Genomic DNA, 19,116 nt, shown 5'->3' on the forward strand with positions numbered 1-19,116 from the left:
TGTTTATAACTCTAATTGGTTTTGTTGGTTGAGTCGGATACATTAATGATGAATGTTGACTCTATGTTTTTGATTCCGCTGTGTAAAACATGATTTTACTTAATGAGTTATAATTTCAGTTGTTTCAGTGAATGCATGATATGTATCGACGCGTGTTTTATCATTTATATAATTGTGATGCCTCTCTACATGTTTACTCTGATTAATAATTATTTAATTGCCGCGGGTTATTAGAGGGGTGTTACAAACAACATGAAAGAACATATGTCGAATACGATGTCAGAATTTCCAGAATGTCGAATGCAATGTCAAGACATCATAAGAACATAAGTAACAATTAACAATATAAAGTAAATTGTAGGGAGTAAATAACACCTGTCAATTGTTAACCTAATTCGGTGCAACGTCACCTACATCTGGGGGGAATCCAAGCTAAGAATGAAATCTACTACAATAATATTAGTTTGAAGTTCTAAAGAACGTCTAGTTTTACAAACTTCTCACCTAATCACTACCCGTGTTATTTCTATCTAAGACACTCCTAGATATGAGACCCTCTCACTTCCCTTAAATCATACAACAAGGATGGCAACAATAACAACAAACAAAATACACACCTCCAATAAAAATTAATCAACTACTACTTAAAAGTTTATGAGTGATTCACAATTACAACTCAAAACTCATTCCAACCCCAACATCAAAAGATATAATAGTGGCTCAAAATAAACAATGAACAGGTGAAGCCTTAATAATTGACACTTTTACATATGTGGCTCGTGCTTTTCTTAGGTTTAGAACTTCTTTTTTATAGCCAGAGAAACGCTTGGGCTTGGGCTAAAACATGCAGCAGAAACTGTTCCACAAAATCAACATAAAATCAGGAACAAATTTAACATGTTACAAGATATATTTTGACATTTAAATTTGGCAAGCAAATCAAATTTAAATCCAATATAATCTCCTAGATTAAATCCTTCTTGAACTGTAAATAATGTGAACAAAATCTTTAGAGGATCTTCCGATATCTCACATTAAAAATAAATCTTCCAAGAATAAAAAACAAAGCATGTTTTGATGTCGTACCAACATGTCAGGACATCTTGTCAAACATCTTGCTGAAATACTTATTTTAACAAAATGCAGCCAACAAAACAAAACCTAACAAACACTACTAGGGATATCTATCAAATATATCAAAAAATGAAAGAGAATAAGAAGACAAAAAAATAATAGTTAGTTTTTATCTCCAAATTTCAATGACACTTGAGCACCCTAGAAGGAAGCACCACACCCTATCAGAAAAACTTAGGACCACGTGTATGAAGGATCATGCAAAATGTCTAAATGATTAGACTAGCAGTCAATGCACATGTCTCCTTGATTACTCACACCAGATCCAAGTCTTTTCCACTTCTCTGTATAGAAAGTCCGTTAACTTCTCTCTATAGCAAGTCCGGTATGAAGAGCCCAACTTAATTTTATGAAAGACATTCCATTTGTTATGCTACAACAAGCCCCAGAGGCAAATGTTCTAGGCCGGTTGTGGTCCCAACACGGGAAAGGCCTAATCGTCAGTCCAAGGTCATCCTACCAAGATTATGAAGGTACAATGCAGCCTTGTTCTAAAGCCCAACGTTTGATCTACGCTATATTCTGCCTACCGTTCGATGTCATTTGATGGTTCATTGCATTCTACATTGGGAAGCAAGGACGTCTTTAATATAAGGCACCACACGTGAAGTCTAAGGTATGATTTCAACCATAATTTACTTTACCTCTTTTTGAACTCATTAATTGACTTAAACGTTGGAGTGTTAACCTTGCAGATCCACTTCCGCAGAATCACCAGATACATGTCCCATTGCATAAGTTAGTCTATTTGGGACATCTACTTTTTTTTAATAAAAATAAATATCAATAAAAAGTATAATAAAATATATTATAATTTTAACATCTTTAATTTTAATTCAAATTTATTTATGATTGCAAAGTACTAGTACACTGTATGAAAAGAAAAAGAGAATCCTAGACATATTTTGCCATATGTTTTACATGCAGACAGAAAAGGACAAAAAACAAACACCTAAGGAATCTTTATGTCACTCATGCATTGCATTATTTACAACCAAACAAAGTCTTCACATCAGAAGCCAGCTTTACTTACTGTTTCCTTTTACATATTTCCCTTTACAATTCCCCCCCATTTTTTCCACTATTGAATAAAGTTTAATGTGCATAAATAAAGTAAGAAATTTTGAAAATTGAAATGCAAATTTATATGAAATATTTAGAAAAGGCGTTAACTTCAAGGAAGACATGTGATGCTATAAAAAGTGACAAAAACCACAGTCTATAATCACTTATTGCTTCCATAGTCACAAAATTTGAGAGAGAAAGAAAAACTTAAGCACTCAAATGGCTACCATTGTTGCTCCTAGCCAAACTTCTCCTGTTGAAGATGCTGAAGCTCTAAGACTTGCTTTCAAAGGTACATGCATGCCTCATACTTGTACATTTTTGTTTTGAAAAAAGATGCTAGATTATATTTAATTAATAATGTGATCACAAACTTATCTTTGATTGAGTGATGTATCATTTGATAAATGAATTATTTTTTTATTAAAAAATAAAAATAAATAAATTAAGACAGACTAATTTAGAGATCAATTCCACTGTCTACTAATAGAATAAATAGCTATAATTTTTAATAATTATTTTAAATTATTTTAGATGATTTTTAAATTATACTATTTTTTAAATTTATAACATTGACCTTCAACCTAATAATATTGATTTTTGTGATTTGTGTTTAGGAGTTACATATTATTTAAGTCTTTTTAATTCTTAACTAGAAAAAGGACCATGCTAATTCTAGTTCAACTTTTTTTTAGTGGTGGTTCAACTTATTTAGATTCTAATACCTAAGTATTAATTATTCATTCAATAATGCAAGTAAAAAAAACAACTAAGTAACTACTAAATACACCATTTATGTGTAATAATGCTAACTTTACTTTCTTCAATTTTGGTTCACGAAATTTCTGAATATACAATATTGACAAAATCATCTTACTAACTATCATAGCATTATAGCTTATTTAATTAAGTTATTGTATAAGAGAAGAACCTATTAAGCAAACTTCACCATAACCACAAAACCATATAGTAAGAAAAATATATATTCAGCCATGGCTACTCTTATTGCTCCTAGTAGCAACCATTCACCAGTTGAGGATGCAGAAGCCCTTCATAAAGCTTTCAAAGGTTTATTGCTTTTGATTGAAAAGTCATTTTAGTACTTTTACTTTATATTATGTTTTTTTAACTTATTCTTATAATTGATCAACTTGATGGCATGTGTAATGTGAACTTATGCACACTCGGCCGGCCTTATGGACCGCCTGATCAAGATCGTATGGTTCAAATTTTAATACGTATTTTAAGAAAAATTTAAACGAGTTCAATATCTTGATTATATGATATTAATCAGATAATCTAGATGTAGCTGAGTACGTGCAATCGGATAATTTTGTGATTGTACGACCTAGATCATAACAAGACATCTATTTTTTTCTAGTCTAAATAGTCACATTAGGCCCGATTCGTATGTGTAGAATCAGAGGATCTATAAATGTGTCAACTAAAATCTATTGCATAATGTAAAATTTGTGATATTGTTTAATGGTTTTTCAAACATTGCAGGATTTGGTGCTGATAACAAGTCCATTGTAGCAATATTGGGCCATAGAAATGTCCATCAAAGGCAACAAATTAGAAGGGCTTATGAGGAGCTTTTCGAAGAGGATCTCATCAAACGTCTCGAGTCAGAGATCTCTGGTGATTTTGAGGTATTTAGTATTCAAACACGAGATCTGACTCCTCTAAATCGATCATTTTGATTTTTAATACAAAATAACTAATATCGATCTCTGATAAGTAAAAATATTAGGGGTCGATATTTTGTTTTTTATTACAAAATAACTAATATCAATCCCTGATAAATAAAAATATAAATAAAAATATCAGGGGTCGATATTTTGAAGCATGAACTATTGATTTTCTCATTTTAATTTTGTGGTTATTCAGAAAGCTGTGTACCGCTGGATGCTGGAGCCTGCAGACCGCGACGCTGTTTTGATCAATGTAGCAATCAAGCATGGCAGCAAAAACTCTCACATTGTTGCCGAAATCGCTTCTGTGCTATCAGCCGAAGAGCTTTTGGCCGTGAGGCGCGCCTATCGTAACCGCTACAAGCGTTCCATCGAGGAAGACGTGTCTGCTAACACCACCGGTCATCTTCGTCAGGCAAGTCATTCCTTATAGTCAGTCACAAATAGTCCATTTTGCGGATTGCTTGAACTAACAATGTATAAGCGTTTGCTTAATTTCGAGCAGCTTTTGGTTGGACTAGTGAGCACGTATAGGTACGAAGGAGACGAAATCAATCCGAAATTAGCACAAACCGAAGCTGGTATCATTCATGAAAGTCTCAAAGAAAAGAAAGGAAACAATGAAGAAGAAGTCATTAGAATTCTCACTACAAGAAGCAAAACTCAACTCGTGGCAACTTTCAACCGCTATAGAGACGAACATGGCGTCTCCGTTAGTAAGGTATAAGAAAACAACAATTTTTCTATCTTTTCTTGACTTACAAGGTATCAGTTCATCGGTAAGAGTTTGACTTTGTATCCGCAGAAATTGTTGGATCAAACATCTGATGATTTCCACAAGGCATTGCACACGGCTATTCGTTCGATCAATGATCACAAAAAGTACTATGAGAAGGTTAGTTTCGCTTCTCACTTTCTTTATACAAGTTTGAAACAATATCATTTTAACTTCGTATATAATAAAGTTTATACACAAATAAAAGACAAACAGACAATAAGCTGTGCCGTGATAAAAAAATATCGATAATTCAACCATAAAGGAGTTAGGTGTTTATCATTTTTTTTTTCCATTTATGTGTAGGTTTTGCGCAATGCGATAAAAAAGTTTGGAACCGATGAGGATGGACTAAGCCGCGTGATTGTTACGAGGGCCGAGAAAGATTTGAGGGAGATCAAAGAGCTGTACTACAAGAGAAACAGTGTTCATCTTGAAGATGCAGTGTCCAAGGAAACTTCAGGAGATTACAAGAAGTTCCTTCTTGCTCTTTTGGGGAAGCAGGAGTAAAAGTACTTAATCTAAGGGCATGTTTGGATAATGTTTAAGTTATGGTTATGTGATGATTATAGTATGTTTTGTTAAGGTGTTGTTTCTGTTTTAATTGTTGTTTTTGATGATTTGAACTTTGATGTTGTGATGTTTTCATTGGGATATGCTCTTATGCTTGTTAGTTAGACTAATGAAGAGTTATTAGTATTAAAATAATATTGGGTTATATTCTTATGCAATTTTTTTCTTCAAAATGCAAAAATTAATGGTTAAAATCAGAAGTAATTTGAGGGTTAGACGAAACACTTTCCTCTTCATATAAAGTGGGCGATTAAAACCATTTGTGTGAGATGAAGCGCATTGTACGGATAGTCGTTGGATTTAATCAGATGGTGATATACATATTTGAATGGCACAATTGCGTGTTCTCAAATAAATGAAGGATCGTCTGCTTCCCACATTTTATCGCTCGATGGTTTTTTGGACTTTTCGATTTAGACCTTCTGCCTTGGGAATATATAATAATTTTAACATTTTTTTATTTTAATTTCGTATTTATTTATTATTGGATAGTACTAGTATACATTATGGAAAGAAGAGAGAATCCTAGTCACATTTTTCCATATGTTCTCCATGGATACCAAAAAGACAAAAGAAAACACCTCACAAATTGTGATGACCATTACCAAACAAAGTCTTGAAAACAGAAGCTTTACTTTCTGTTTCTTTACAAATCTTCCTTTGTAATTTCCCCCCATTTTTTCCGTAATTGAATAAAATTTAATGTGTTTAGATAAAGAAATAAAATGTAAACATGGAAAAGCAAATTTATATGAAATATTTAGAAAAGGTGTTAACTCTTAGGAAGACATATGATCCTATAAAAGTGACAAAAATCGAAAGGTGTGACTGATTCTGATAAGTGCCTATTTGTTTTTTAGTTGCACAATGGTAGACTTTTAAATCATTTAAAGATTTTTTATTTATATATTTGAACCATCGGAGAATGAATTCTTATAGGAGTACTTAAAATCATCATAATTTTTTTTTCTGACCTATTTAACCATTCAACTCAATCTTATTCTTTTCTATGTAATTTTATGTTTTATTTTTTCTTTCCTATTTAATAATTGAGTTCTATAATTTATTTAAAAATGATATAATATCTCATCGAACTCTATCATGTTTAATAATAGAAGATTATAATTATTATAGTCAGCTTAAGAAATAGTGGTAGAATAAGCGTAAAAGATGATAAGTAAAAAATAAGACGATTGAGACAGACAAAATATTTATTGAACTGTGAAAAATTCTAGAAGATAGAGACATTAAATAATTCACCAAACTCTTTAACGAAATTATGAGGTCAAAATAAATGTTGGAGGAATGAAGAAGAAACACTTTAGTCTCAATCTATAAGAACAAAAGATTTATAAAATTGTGCAAATTATAAAAGGATTAAATTTATGAGTCTTACCATGAAGTTAGAGGACCAAGTCATTGAACGGGAGTAAGAAAATAGACTCAATTTACTGATAATCAATTTGGTTTTATGCCCTGGAGGTCGGCCATGAAAGCAATTTATCTACTATGACATGTGATACAACACTATTGGATAGACTATTGCATATATTCTAGCTATCCAAAATATGTATGAAGAGGTATCGGCTAGTGTTTGCATACAAGGTGGAGAGGTGGAGAGATAGAAGATCCCCCATTATAATAGGTTAGTATCAATGTTCAACTCCAAACCTTACTTTTTTTACTTTAATTTTGGATGTACTCACAAAATATATTCAAGATTTAGCATTGAGGTGCATGTTTTTTGCAAATGATATAGTCTTACTTGGTGAGTCGAATGACAATTTCAATAAGATGTGGATACTTGGAGACGAGTTTTAGAAACATATGACTTTTGCTTAAACACAAGTAAGACGAAATGTTAGTTCAACAAAAAGAGAAGTGTATTTCTTATTAAATATGCTTGGATCTCAACTCTAAAAGTTAGCTTGAAGGGTGGAGTTGCCCTCACATATTTATACAATCAACAGTCCAAAAACCTAAGCAAAGTGGAACTTTAAACAAACTCCAACAACACAAATACCAACTTTAACACCCACTCTCACGTCTAGCTTGAGCCTAGATCCAATGTCAACGTTGCAATCCTTAACTCGGTTTTGATACCATGTTAAATATACTTGGATCTCAACCCCAAAATTTAAATCGAATCGTGAGGTTGCCCTCACATATTTATACAATCAACAACCCGAGAACTAAGCAATGTGAGACTTTAAACAAACTCTAACAACACAAATACCAACTTCAACATTTATAACATATAGGTGAAAGTTGGAGACCATATCATCACACAAGTCACATAGTATAAATATTTTGGGTTCATAATACAAAACGATTGAGAAATAGAGGGATGTAAATCAATAAATTCAAGTTGGGTGGCTGAAACGCATGATCATTTCATGGGTCTTATATGACACAAAAACACTAGTCAAGCTAAAGAGAAAGTTTTATCAAACTACAATAAGACATATAATGTTGTACGAGACAAAATATTGAGTGGTTAAGAATTAACACGAGAATAAAGTGTAGCAAAAATGAGAATGTTGTGTTTGTTGTGGTAAGATTAGACAAAATAATATTAGAAATGACAATATTAGAGAATCTTTGGGTATTACCAATAGTATAAAAGACGGTGGAAAATAGACATAGGTGATTTGAGTACGTAGAAAGAGGAATTGTAGATTCAGATAGAAACGAGTTAAACAAATATAAATAAAGGAATGCCTCAAAAACTATAAAATAAACTATTAAAAAAAATTTTGATACTTAGGTGCATGTATGAGACTACATGGTTGAAGGAAGACTTATAATAATTGATTGGTATTATCTTTACTAACAAGACGCATATTCTTTTCGGAAGCCTAACATATAAGAACTTCATAGTTAAACATGCTTGACTTGGAATAATATTTGGATGGATGACATTCTGTGTAGTTTCCTGAAAAGCGTGTGAGTGATAAAAAAACATGATGAAAAGACTCGTGTTGGTTTGTGGGGTCAATCGGTAATCTTGAAAGTAGTTTGGGACATTACAGACACTACATTTAATGATCTTGATGAAGTCAAAATGTGATGGAAACATGAAAAAAGATTGTTAGGAAAAAGATCTAAAACTATTTAGAAATGATGATGGTGCATCAATTTTAGCTAACTCGGAAAAAAAAAACGTTTAGGTAACAAGGAAAAATCGTGGCCAAAAGTAAATAGAACCGTTATCTGCAATATTGGGTAACAGTTTTCAAGCGTGGGATATACAATTTTCCTTAAGTTGCAAAAACCATGTCTATTAGAATAGGTTGCAATTTTATTTACTTTAAGACATGATTTTTCATTAACTTAAGTTATTCGATGAAGAAAATTACATATCAGAAAACTTGATTGCAAATTATCCGGTGAAGAAAAGTTACAAACCGGAAAACTTGACAGCAAATTATCCGGTGAAGAAAAGTTACAAATCAAAAAATTTGACTGTAAATTATCCGGTATATTTTGGCAGGCGCGTGAAATGGTAAATATTAAATAATAAAATTATTTGATAAGTTAAAAGGATAGAAATGGAATATTTTAAAAAATGTAGGGGTAGAAGAATAATGGTAAGGATATGAATTTTACACACAAATAATTTTATTTTAATTGGCTCCAATATTTTTCCACGTCTCCTAAGTTTGGTATGAAAATATATTAAATCATATTAAAGTGGAGATGGTAATGTAATTGCAACATTAAGTTGTTTTACTCGGTTGTTTTATATAGCTCAACATCATATTTTATGATATACTTATAAAATATACTAAAACCTTACTTGCAAACATAAAAAATGTCGATAATTCCAACATAAGTTATCTAGAATGTAACAAAGTTATATAAATTAATATGTTATTAATTTGCATATATAACTCACTAACACACATTATAGCTTTGATGAAAACGCTAATTACCTCATAATAACTCGTGAGCAGCATAAAGTCAATTGACAATGGCTTCTCTAATTGCTCCTTCCAAACATTCTCCAATTGGAGATGCAGAAGCTCTTCAAAGAGCTGTTAAAGGTAATCACATCATCTATCTCTTTTCTTTTTTACTTGATTCCGTGTTTATCAAGCTATCTTTAATAATAATAATTAGAATTTGATGATTTAAATTAATGGTAAGGTAGGTTGGGGAGCTGATGAAAAAGCCATTATAGCAATATTAGGTCATAGAAATGGCACTCAAAGAACTCAAATCAGACAAGCATATTATGAGCTCTATCAGGAAGATCTCATCAAACGACTTGAGTCAGAGCTATCCGGTGATTTTGAGGTATATATAATACAACAACAAGTAGTTTGAATGTGAAGATATTTTATGTGAAATTTCGGATTCGAACCCTAGTAATTATATTTTGACAATGCGACAATCTCGAAGAATGTCTTTTTATTATTAAAACTTTTGAGTTCTTTTTGTTAGAGATGAGCTAATGGAGTTGACTTTTTTGATGTATGAAAATTAGAGAGCAATGTATAGGTGGATATTGGAACCTGCAGAACGCGAGGCTTTGTTGGCTAATATAGCACTAAAAAATGCAAACATGAACTATCATGTGATTGTGGAAATTTCATGTGTTTCTTCACCTGATGAGCTTTTTATTGTGAGACGTGCTTATCACAATCGATACAAACGTTCTATGGAGGAAGATGTGGCTACGAATACCACGGGTCATCTTCGTCAGGTAAATCATATCTACAAAGCATTGATACATGTATAGATAGACATAAACACGACACTGATACGTTGATATTGATAATAACTTTAAAAAAAAAATTAAACATAATCACATGTGTTAGTGCCGTGTTGATGTCAGACACTGACACGTGTCAGACATTAGACACATCTATGTTCAGAAGTGTTGATGCACGTTGATGCTACAAAGAGTCGTACATGTTTGATAAGTTGTTGTGTTTGATTTTTGAGCAGCTTTTGGTGGGGTTGGTGAGTTCATTTAGGTATGGTGGGAGTGAGGTCAATGCAAGATTGGCACAATCAGAAGCTGATATACTTCATGAGGCTATCAAAAACAAGAATCACAATCATGAAGAAGTAATCAGAATCCTTACCACAAGAAGCAAGACACAGCTTGTTGCAACTTTCAATTGCTATAGGCATGACCATGGCATTGCTATCACTAAGGTACAGCATAGAATTAGACCCCTTTATGTCATCATTATATATTTAATTTTCTTTTTGTATCTCTTCCTTTGCAGAAATTGTTGGATGAAGGATCTGATGACTTTCACAAGGCACTGCGAATAGCCATTAGTTGCATCAATGATCGTAACAAGTACTTTGAAAAGGTGAGATTTTAAAAAGAAAATTTTACACTTTTAGGAGTTAAATTGGTAACGCTCTAAATTTCAAATTGGAAACTTACTCGTAATTTTTACTTTGAATATGTTATATGTAGGTTCTTCGTAATGCATTGGAATCGGTTGGAACTGATGATGATGCACTCACCCGAGTGATCGTTACCCGGGCTGAGAAGGACTTGGAAGAAATCAAAAAGGTCTATTACAAGAGAAATAGTGTTCACCTTGAGCATGCAGTGGCCAAAAAAACTTCAGGAGACTACAAGAAGTTTCTCCTTACTCTAATGGCAAAAGAAGAATAATTGAAGTAATTTGTTTTCGATACAAGAAATTTACAAACATCAGTAAACGAAAATCTATAGCAGCTTTGTGTGACTCGTGTGTGTGAACTATACATATTGTGTGTGACTCAGCATCATTGATTCATCACATGTATAATCTTATAAAACAATAATAAAGTGTATAAAATAATCTATGAAGCACAAACATGAACATCTGACACGTTGACACCGATAATCATTTTAAATTGAATAAACTAAGTATTCACATGGGTCGATGTCAGACACCAGACACGCAATGGTAAAGAGCCCTGAACAACAAAATTTACATATGAATGTCACTTAAATTTACAGTATGAAAATGAAGATACTTGAGAGGAAAAGGTTAAACAATTAAAAGTTAAAACACTTGTATTAATAGATAGAATGAATTAAATTTTATAAACAGTCATGAAATAGTAACAACTAACAATTCTGTTATTAACTTATACAGTATTAACTATGAACAATAGGCAGAGATACAAGGATTTTACAAACATCAATAAATTAAAATCTACCCTATATCAGACCTCATCCAAAATGTTGTCTATAGCTTTATAAAGGATGGACGCGACGTTGTCATCAACGGTAGTAATGGCAGTACTGGTATTTCCAATCTCTATCAAAGCTTTGTATGGTTCCTCTGTCTGAACTATACAAACATTTGTTGATCCGGCGTCATTCGTACCACGTTCCATAGATGCATTAATTCCCATTTTTGATAATGCAGCTAGGAATTTATTCGATTCTAGTAAACCACAACGTAACAAAGAACTATTTCTTGAGCAAGTTTCTTTGTCATTATCCAAGAACAAGTGGTGTCTACCATTTTCCATTAATAGCTCACCCCTTAATCTTGTGACATTGATTCCTTCCTTTTTAAAGGTTTTCCAATAAAACTGGGAAGCCAAATCAGCCGCAATTTTTATCTCTGAATTGTCCTTTTGGCGTGACACTTTTAGAGTCTCGGCTTCCGTATAATACAAAACTGTGAAAGACTTTTCATTTGTGAAACTCGTCTTTAATCTCAAATCTTCAGGGAACTGCAGAATAAGAAATTCAAAAGAAAATGGATCATAAGTTCATCACATGTACTGTCTTATAAAATAATATAAATGTATAAAAGTAACGTTTGTACAATTACCAGAACAGTCTTTGGTTGCAGTGTCTTGAGTAAAGGTTGAACTTTCTGCAACCTGCAAATTAGGAGAGGAAGATAAATGCATAAACCAAACTGTCATCAGCAGATATTACACGTTTTTTATGGTATTGAGCAAAGCCTACACTTTTCATCGACCAGATTTTAATAAAGAAGCGCCATTATGAAAATTCATTCAAATTCTTAAGCAAAGATTGAGTCCAAAAGAGGAAAAATTATATGAAACGTAGTCCAAATGCCTGTCTGAAAAGAAACTTGCTTAAGGTTCCAGGAAGACCATGCAATCATCCATACATTGTTATTCTATGGTCATCAAAAAAGTTTATTAGGGTTTTATTTTACATTCTTGATCAGGTTTTCTCTCGCCTATGTTCCTGAGGCTACACAATACTTCCTGTTACATAGCCTAGATGTTTTTCCAGATTTCAAAAACTATTTGCAAAAACAACACATGCATTTATGAGCATATTAGAAGTAACAAAAGTCTATGGGAAAGGAAATCCTACCCTATTCCAGAGGGAAACAGACATTGAAGAACCTTCATTGCAATAGGCTTGAAAGGTAACAGTGCTAACTCAGGATTCACCATATCCTACAGAAAGTAAATTCATTGATTAATGGTTTATGTAATTCCAAATTTATTAAAAGAATGAATTTTGCAAGACCAAACATAACAAAGATAGATTTCTAAGAATATAAATAAATAGAAAAAGGAAAATAAAATGACTCTGATGAAGCGTGGTTTTGAGATATGCATTGCACACCTCAAGGATAAGCAAAGATTTTGGATCGCCACACCATCTTCGAAGGAGATGAACAACTGGACCCATACGGAGACTCCAGTGAGGACAAAATACAATGCAGGGTTCTTGCCAATTCTTTCTACAAGCAAAAAGTTAGTCAGAAAATAATAAAAACATCAACAAAAACCATCAATAATTATTGCATTCTAAGAAAAAACTAATTTTTCCCAAGCAACTAACATTGCTCATGTGATTTTGCATCAATATCATGCAAGAGGACAGTAAAATTGACTAAATATGTCAATAATCAACAGTAGTTCTTTACAACAGAGAAGAGAAAGAGCAAATAAGGTAAAAAAATCTCACAAAAATTCGTGTGAATGAATACTCGGAACCACATGAATCTTTTTCTCTTTTAGGAGCTTGACATGCGCAAATAAAGATTCCCCAGAAAATAACTGCAGTATCAGTTGTGATGTCAAACAATAACCAAATTCATAATTTGCAAATTTTAGCATGCAAGTGCAATGGACCAAATTCATAATACTATAAAGGTGCATACTCTTTCTTGTCGTTGTTTACAAAGCCACTCTGGTATGATGTTAAGCCACGCTAGTAATTCTTCTGCCACTGAAGAAATTATGTAAATTGGAACCTACAAAATGAAAAAAGATGAATACTTCAAAATCAACAAGCAGGAATCTCAGATTTTGCTACAAAATTCCTTTTACAAAACTATGATTATTAACTCTAATACACTTTACAAACTTTTGAAGGAAGGACTTTGGTTTTCCTGTCTTTTCCCTTGCAAGCACAAAACAAAATGGTTAAATATGCTTTTAGTCTAAACAATTATTTTGAATTTTGTTTTTTTGGCCCCAACAAATTACAAAACTGTAAATTTTTAGTTCCTCTTGAGGGACTTAAAGCCTGTAGTTTTGTAATTTTTAGGGACTAAGAAGTTAATACAGGAATGAAAAGCAAAAAATGTGTATCTTATATGGACTAAAATCATATTTTTCCCAAAGGAAAATTAAAAGAGAAAAAAAGATTAACCACGAGTAAACAAAATATTGAGTCCAAGTCAATATAGCAAAATGAGACTAATAAAAATAAACAGAACCTGAATGCTAAATACATTTACTTATTAGGAGGAACCAGCAACTAAAAAGGATATTGGAATGTGGGTTTGCAAGAGAGTTGTCTAGTCAACAACTTCAAACAAGGCTAATTTACATCGCCCAAAAAACATATTTCTTATTTCCATCATAGCTTTTTATTAATTTTGAAACATCATTAATGAAGAACATATCAAAACAAAAAAAAGGCACCTCTATAGCTGAAGCTTCGAGTAATATAGTCATTTCCTCCAAAAGCTGCAAAATAGTTCCAAGTCGATTAATAGGAATAAGAACTGAACCACCATCTTTGACACACTCTATAGCACACGAGCATATGAAAACTAGTTTTTCCTTTTCTTCTAAATCTTCATCAGAGTTAAGGTTGAATCCATCTGAATCTTGAAAACTGCAGTAATTCACCAAAAAAGTTGATATTAACAGATGACTATTTCAAATAATTCAATCAATAAACATAAGTGTCTAGATACAACTTGATTTTGTAGGTGAACAATATTTCAAATTCTCATACCTCGACGGTAATAACTTATCAGAAGTTGGATCAGTGTAATTATCACCATCTTCAATATCTTGTGCATCACTCAAGGATGAGAAATCTGAATAAATTAATGCACAAGTCCCTTGCAGACTGCGGTAATCAAAAGCCATAGCATGAGCAGAAAAGAAGCAGGAGCTTGAAAGATAAGCAATATCTCCCTTTGGACCATTTAGAGTCCAATTACAACTCCCTATTTCTACACCAGAGCTGAATGCTTTTATAACCAATGTACCATTGTAGCATACTTCCTGAGCATAATTAAGTGTGTTGATCTTTAGCATACAATCCTTCACATCAGCTGCACTGAGAAATTCCAAACATTATAACCTCAACAACCAACACTTGATATTATTTTACAAAAATAAATGAACACAGCAAAAACAGTTCACATAACAACATAAATAACAATTCCTTAACAATAACTGGAGCAGCCCCGACAAATGAAGGCCCAGAGCACATCATGGAGCATACGTTAAAAAACTGCCCAAGGCAAATGACTGATAGAATCCCGAATGGGAGTTAAGTACTCCCTCTATAACCAATGTGGGATTTGGGTTGTGAGCAGTCACAATCTCATGCCTTCGCGCAGTTAGCCACATCAATAGCCATTTAATCAAAATCGTACGATTCGGATTTCAAGAATGGTATTTTAAATTTTAAAATAATCAAAATCTGCATAGGAATTTGGACCGTCCGATCTTGATCCAACGGCCACCGGCATGGTTGACGGCATGGAACTGTGACATGTACAATCCAAGTCCATGTTGAGATGGGGTGATTTTGTCCAGATTTATAGAAACAAACCTCCGGCAATATACAAGTAAACAATACTTGAATGTGGAAATTTTATAATTAGTCAATCACAAGATAATAAGATAAAATCAGTGCATGTAGTAGTGAAGCATATTTCTTTTTGGACGTAAAACATTTAGTCTATTGAGTTTGTTATAAAATGCAAATTACATAAAGGGTATATCACCTGTACATGGGCATCCAAGCACCCAACTCCACTCCATCTTTTCCTGCCAATATTTCTTTCAATACAGAAGGAAGTATTTCAAGTTCTTCCTGCCTCAGCCATGGAGGGAAATTAGACTCCATCGATCCGTAAAACTGCCTAAATTCCGTATGCATTGATACAAGATCTTCCATCATTAACTGGCCTAATCTTGCTGATGCTAGGGTTACATAGATCTAACCAATTAAACAAACAACAAAACTAAGCAAGCAGTATTTGGAGACGAAAATGGTCACATAGTTCAATTAATAAATAAAATTGTGCAACATCAAGCGGAAAAGGAAAACTACCTTAGCTGAGAAACCCTTCTTCCGAGTAAGAAAGGGCAATCCCATAATACCCATTGGGCTGGAGATTAATATGACATCAATTAAAGAGGCGTTCCATAGATGCAAATTATTAACAGTCTTGTACCAAGGTTCTGCAAAAATTAAGCTTTTAGCTTCAAGGAGATCTTCAATTTTCTGTCGCTTCTCATTGTTATTGCTTTCTTCAAACAACAAGGCATCCAAAGAAGTAGGTACAGGAGAGAAGGCCATAAGAGCAGAAAGATCTAGAGGACAATCCAATAAGATCCTAATCCCACAAAAATTCAACATGTGACATGGTGGGAAGTGAAAGCCTCCTCCTTTGCTCAAACATGCCTGCAAAATGAAAAGGAGGAGAATAAATAATTTAAATCATGAAGAGAATTTTCTACAAACAAACACATAAATAGAAGATTCCTTCATATGCCACTAAACGGAAAAACAGATATGTTGACTCACAAGCTTCATAGAGGATGAAATGGATAGCCTCTTGTAACTTCCAGCATAAGGTAGCTAGCAGCGACTACAAAAGAACAAGAAAAAAATGGATTTCATCCAAAACAAAAAATGGATCATTCAAAAATGTTTAAATAGGGTTTTCATCCCAACAAATATACAGCTTTTCTGTTCTTCACCTTGAATACATATTTCTTTTGTTTAAAATTTTATCCCTAAGATATTTGTTTGAGTTGGAATTGATTTTAGTCCCTGCACAATGAGCTATATAAGGTCCAATATGAATAGCAAACACATAGTACAAGATCGATTACAATATGAACAAACTTTATAAAAGCAAATTGTCATTTTTGTATAAATGTAATGAAAATACAAAGACATCCAACGAATGTCTTTTTTATTAATCATTATTGTTAAAGCTGTCAATTTAGGGGACCAATAAATTTGAGCCTCAGCCCACTTAACACGGAGGCCTACAAAAGACTATGAGAATAATAAGCCCCCAAATATATAGGCCCCAAAGTTAGACAACCCCAAAATTTAAAAGGAAGCCACAAGGCCCCAAATAAAAAATTAATAATTTTTTTCAATTGGTAAGAAGACTATATCAAATAAAAACCATATCAATTAAACTATGTTAATTGATATGGTTAATCAAGAACATAGTTAATCAAAATCAAAAACATAAAAACCATATCAAATAAAGACCATATCAAACATAACACTTAAAGACCTTATCGCATAATGAAAACTAATCGCTTATCAGACAAAGATCACATCAAATCTTGCAGCAAAAGCTTACATATAGAAGAGAAAAAAAAATTGGTTCCCACGTAAAGACTAAACATGTAAAATTGATACTCCAATACACGCGTAGCTTCAATATTCTTAAAATTTATTTTTAATACACCCACAACCAAATTCAAAACTCATTGCTTCTTCTCTGCTTGTGTGACTTTAACGCAATAGGCATGTCACAGCCATGGCAACGAACTGAGCAGAACATACAAACATATAAAACAATAATCTTAATGAAAAATCGATTGCCAGCTACATTCTTACAAAAATCAGTTAAGGTGGTGAAATACATTAAACAATCAAGTAATTTAGCAGCCAAACAAAACACTCAATCATTCTCATGAAATCTTGTACATGGATGAGCAAAATGAACTTACACTCAGGCAGCGACTTTAACAGCTTCAGTGGAGTCAAACACCAAACTAAGCTGTTGGAAAAAATTCTTGAAGTAACGAATCGAGCTTGAGTAAAGCAAGCTTCAAAGAACAAACGAAATTATTTAAGCTAATGGATGAAAACCAACGGCAAAAGCATATGAACCTCGTTGAGGCATTTCCACAAACAGATTGTGAGTGCTCATATTAAAGAGAAAACTAGAAGTTAAAGAGAGATGGAGAGAGAAGAGTACCTCAGTTGAGGAAAAATAGACCTGTGAAGGAGAAGAGACAACGGCGGCACAAAGGGGATGACGTCGGCGCAAAGGGATTTACGGCGCGAAGATGGTGGTTGCTGAACGGGAAAGGAGATGAAGCTTGTGCTGAAGGGAAACTAATGAAAGGAGATGGATTGAAGAAGAAAAATTATGATTTTTTTATAAGCTTTTTTAAATATATCAGATATTTTAAAAAATGGACGTGAAATCATTCTTTAACTAGGAGTGTTCAAAATCAAACCAACTCAATAGAAAATCGCAAATCAAATCAAATTAAATCGAAATAGTAAAAAATTGTATTTGGTTCGAATTTGTTTGGGTCATCTTTTAACAAAATTGCACGGTTAGATTCGGTTTGGGGTTTGTATTTTGTAAACCGGACCAAACCGAATCAAATCGCATTATTTTACCACCTAACTTTTATTTAACTCACATTCAACCCAAACTTAAACTTATTTTACCTTAAACTTATGATTACGAACAATTTTCTCATTCTTACACATATGATTTCACTCCCGATCTTCTCAAATCTCTAATAGTATTATTGCGCATTCTTTGTCACATGCATCTTCCCTCTTCTTTTCTAATCTCTACTATCTTATATTCTTTCTTTTTCACTTTCTCATTTTTATGCAAATGTTTCAGTTTCGTTTTTATCACACATCTTTTCTAATCTTTCAGCTCTTTTGTTTTTTCTTTTTCATCTTCAGTAATATCTCGTCTCTTCTATTTTTTTCATTATAATAATATTTATATTGTTTTATGCTATTATTTTATGTTTATTATTCCACTTTTGTCTAATTTAGTCTTTACATATTAAATGAAAAGTTGTTGTCAAAATATGACGAGTTTTGTTTTTATTTAATACTGTATGAATGTCTAAATACAAAGTTATGTTGTCATCTATATGTGTATGTATTGCTCAATAAAATATTTGTAAAAAACTGAATCAACCAAACCGAATTAAACCGCATTGGTTTGGTTTAGTTTTTTTTCTAAAAGCCAACCGAACCAAACTAAACCGCACAATTTTTTCTCTTGCTGTTCGAATAATTTTTTTCGTCAAAACCGCCCAAACCGCACCGCGAACACCCCTACTTTTAACATAAATTTTTTATTATTGGTATAAAATCATAGATTTTTGAAAAAATTATGATTTTATATTAGGTTTTTTTAAATCTATTGAAGAACTACAAGATATATTGAATTTATAAAAAAAATTGTTTGGATTAACTTTTTTTTTGTCTATTGAATATGAATTACTAAATTTGTAAAAATTCAAAAAATTATAAAATATTAGGTAGTGTTAGTTCGTTTTTAATAAGCCAAACTATTAAATTTTAAAAATTTTGATAAAAATATATCAAACTTTTAAAAATTTAATAAAAAACTCATTAAATTTTTA

At 32.4% G+C, this 19,116-nt stretch overlaps 3 protein-coding genes across 6 annotated transcripts; 2 read left to right on the forward strand and 1 right to left on the reverse strand.

Annotated features, from left to right (window-relative positions):
* The first annotated feature begins 2,340 nt into the window (after nt 1-2,340).
* On the forward strand, nt 2,341-5,294 carry LOC131657153 (annexin-like protein RJ4). 2 transcript variants are annotated; one of them, XM_058926633.1, is made up of 6 exons: nt 2,341-2,491; nt 3,706-3,851; nt 4,090-4,308; nt 4,399-4,614; nt 4,699-4,788; nt 4,975-5,294. In XM_058926633.1, the coding sequence occupies exons 1-6, from the start codon at nt 2,419-2,421 to the stop codon at nt 5,176-5,178; spliced, it is 948 nt and encodes a 315-aa protein (XP_058782616.1). In that variant the 5' UTR covers nt 2,341-2,418; the 3' UTR covers nt 5,179-5,294. The 2 variants fall into 2 exon arrangements, with proteins under 2 accessions (XP_058782616.1, XP_058782615.1); XM_058926632.1 differs by lacking the exon at nt 2,341-2,491 and adding an exon at nt 3,111-3,267.
* A 3,850-nt stretch (nt 5,295-9,144) lies between these two features.
* On the forward strand, nt 9,145-11,078 carry LOC131593343 (annexin-like protein RJ4). Its single transcript, XM_058865822.1, has 6 exons — nt 9,145-9,287; nt 9,395-9,540; nt 9,731-9,949; nt 10,195-10,407; nt 10,482-10,571; nt 10,682-11,078. Exons 1-6 carry the CDS (start codon nt 9,215-9,217, stop codon nt 10,883-10,885), a joined length of 945 nt encoding a protein of 314 aa, XP_058721805.1. The 5' UTR covers nt 9,145-9,214; the 3' UTR covers nt 10,886-11,078.
* A 213-nt stretch (nt 11,079-11,291) lies between these two features.
* On the reverse strand, nt 11,292-17,853 carry LOC131593342 (uncharacterized). 3 transcript variants are annotated; one of them, XM_058865819.1, is made up of 14 exons: nt 17,688-17,853; nt 17,437-17,535; nt 16,441-16,513; nt 16,265-16,328; nt 15,788-16,141; nt 15,459-15,673; nt 14,453-14,782; nt 14,134-14,329; nt 13,365-13,457; nt 13,169-13,260; nt 12,824-12,941; nt 12,566-12,651; nt 12,045-12,096; nt 11,292-11,943 (listed from the first exon to the last, which is right to left on the reverse strand). In XM_058865819.1, exons 4-14 carry the CDS (start codon nt 16,271-16,273, stop codon nt 11,425-11,427), a joined length of 2,064 nt encoding a protein of 687 aa, XP_058721802.1. In that variant the 5' UTR covers nt 16,274-16,328; nt 16,441-16,513; nt 17,437-17,535; nt 17,688-17,853; the 3' UTR covers nt 11,292-11,424. The 3 variants fall into 3 exon arrangements, with proteins under 3 accessions (XP_058721802.1, XP_058721803.1, XP_058721804.1); XM_058865820.1 differs by lacking the exon at nt 16,441-16,513; XM_058865821.1 differs by lacking the exons at nt 16,441-16,513; nt 17,437-17,535.
* Between the last annotated feature and the right edge of the window lie 1,263 nt (nt 17,854-19,116).

This window comes from Vicia villosa, linkage group LG3 (genome assembly GCF_029867415.1).
Source record: "Vicia villosa cultivar HV-30 ecotype Madison, WI linkage group LG3, Vvil1.0, whole genome shotgun sequence".
Classification (NCBI taxonomy): domain Eukaryota; kingdom Viridiplantae; phylum Streptophyta; class Magnoliopsida; order Fabales; family Fabaceae; genus Vicia; species Vicia villosa.

What these genes read in the sequence shown, in the direction of transcription:
- LOC131657153 (XM_058926632.1), top strand. Translation starts at nt 3,192, where the DNA reads ATGGCTACTCTTATTGCTCCTAGTAGCAACCATTCACCAGTTGAGGAT. An exon ending in CCACCGGTCATCTTCGTCAG is followed by an intron (nt 4,309 to 4,398) that starts GCAAGTCATTCC and finishes AATTTCGAGCAG; the next exon opens with CTTTTGGTTGGACTAGTGAG. An exon ending in ACAAAAAGTACTATGAGAAG is followed by an intron (nt 4,789 to 4,974) that starts GTTAGTTTCGCT and finishes ATTTATGTGTAG; the next exon opens with GTTTTGCGCAATGCGATAAA.
- LOC131593343 (XM_058865822.1), top strand. Translation starts at nt 9,215, where the DNA reads ATGGCTTCTCTAATTGCTCCTTCCAAACATTCTCCAATTGGAGATGCA. An exon ending in TCTTCAAAGAGCTGTTAAAG is followed by an intron (nt 9,288 to 9,394) that starts GTAATCACATCA and finishes ATGGTAAGGTAG; the next exon opens with GTTGGGGAGCTGATGAAAAA. An exon ending in GTAACAAGTACTTTGAAAAG is followed by an intron (nt 10,572 to 10,681) that starts GTGAGATTTTAA and finishes TGTTATATGTAG; the next exon opens with GTTCTTCGTAATGCATTGGA.
- LOC131593342 (XM_058865821.1), bottom strand. An exon ending in GTAAACAACGACAAGAAAGA is followed by an intron (nt 13,261 to 13,364) that starts GTATGCACCTTT and finishes CTGATACTGCAG; the next exon opens with TTATTTTCTGGGGAATCTTT. An exon ending in CTGTTTCCCTCTGGAATAGG is followed by an intron (nt 12,097 to 12,565) that starts GTAGGATTTCCT and finishes CCTAATTTGCAG; the next exon opens with GTTGCAGAAAGTTCAACCTT.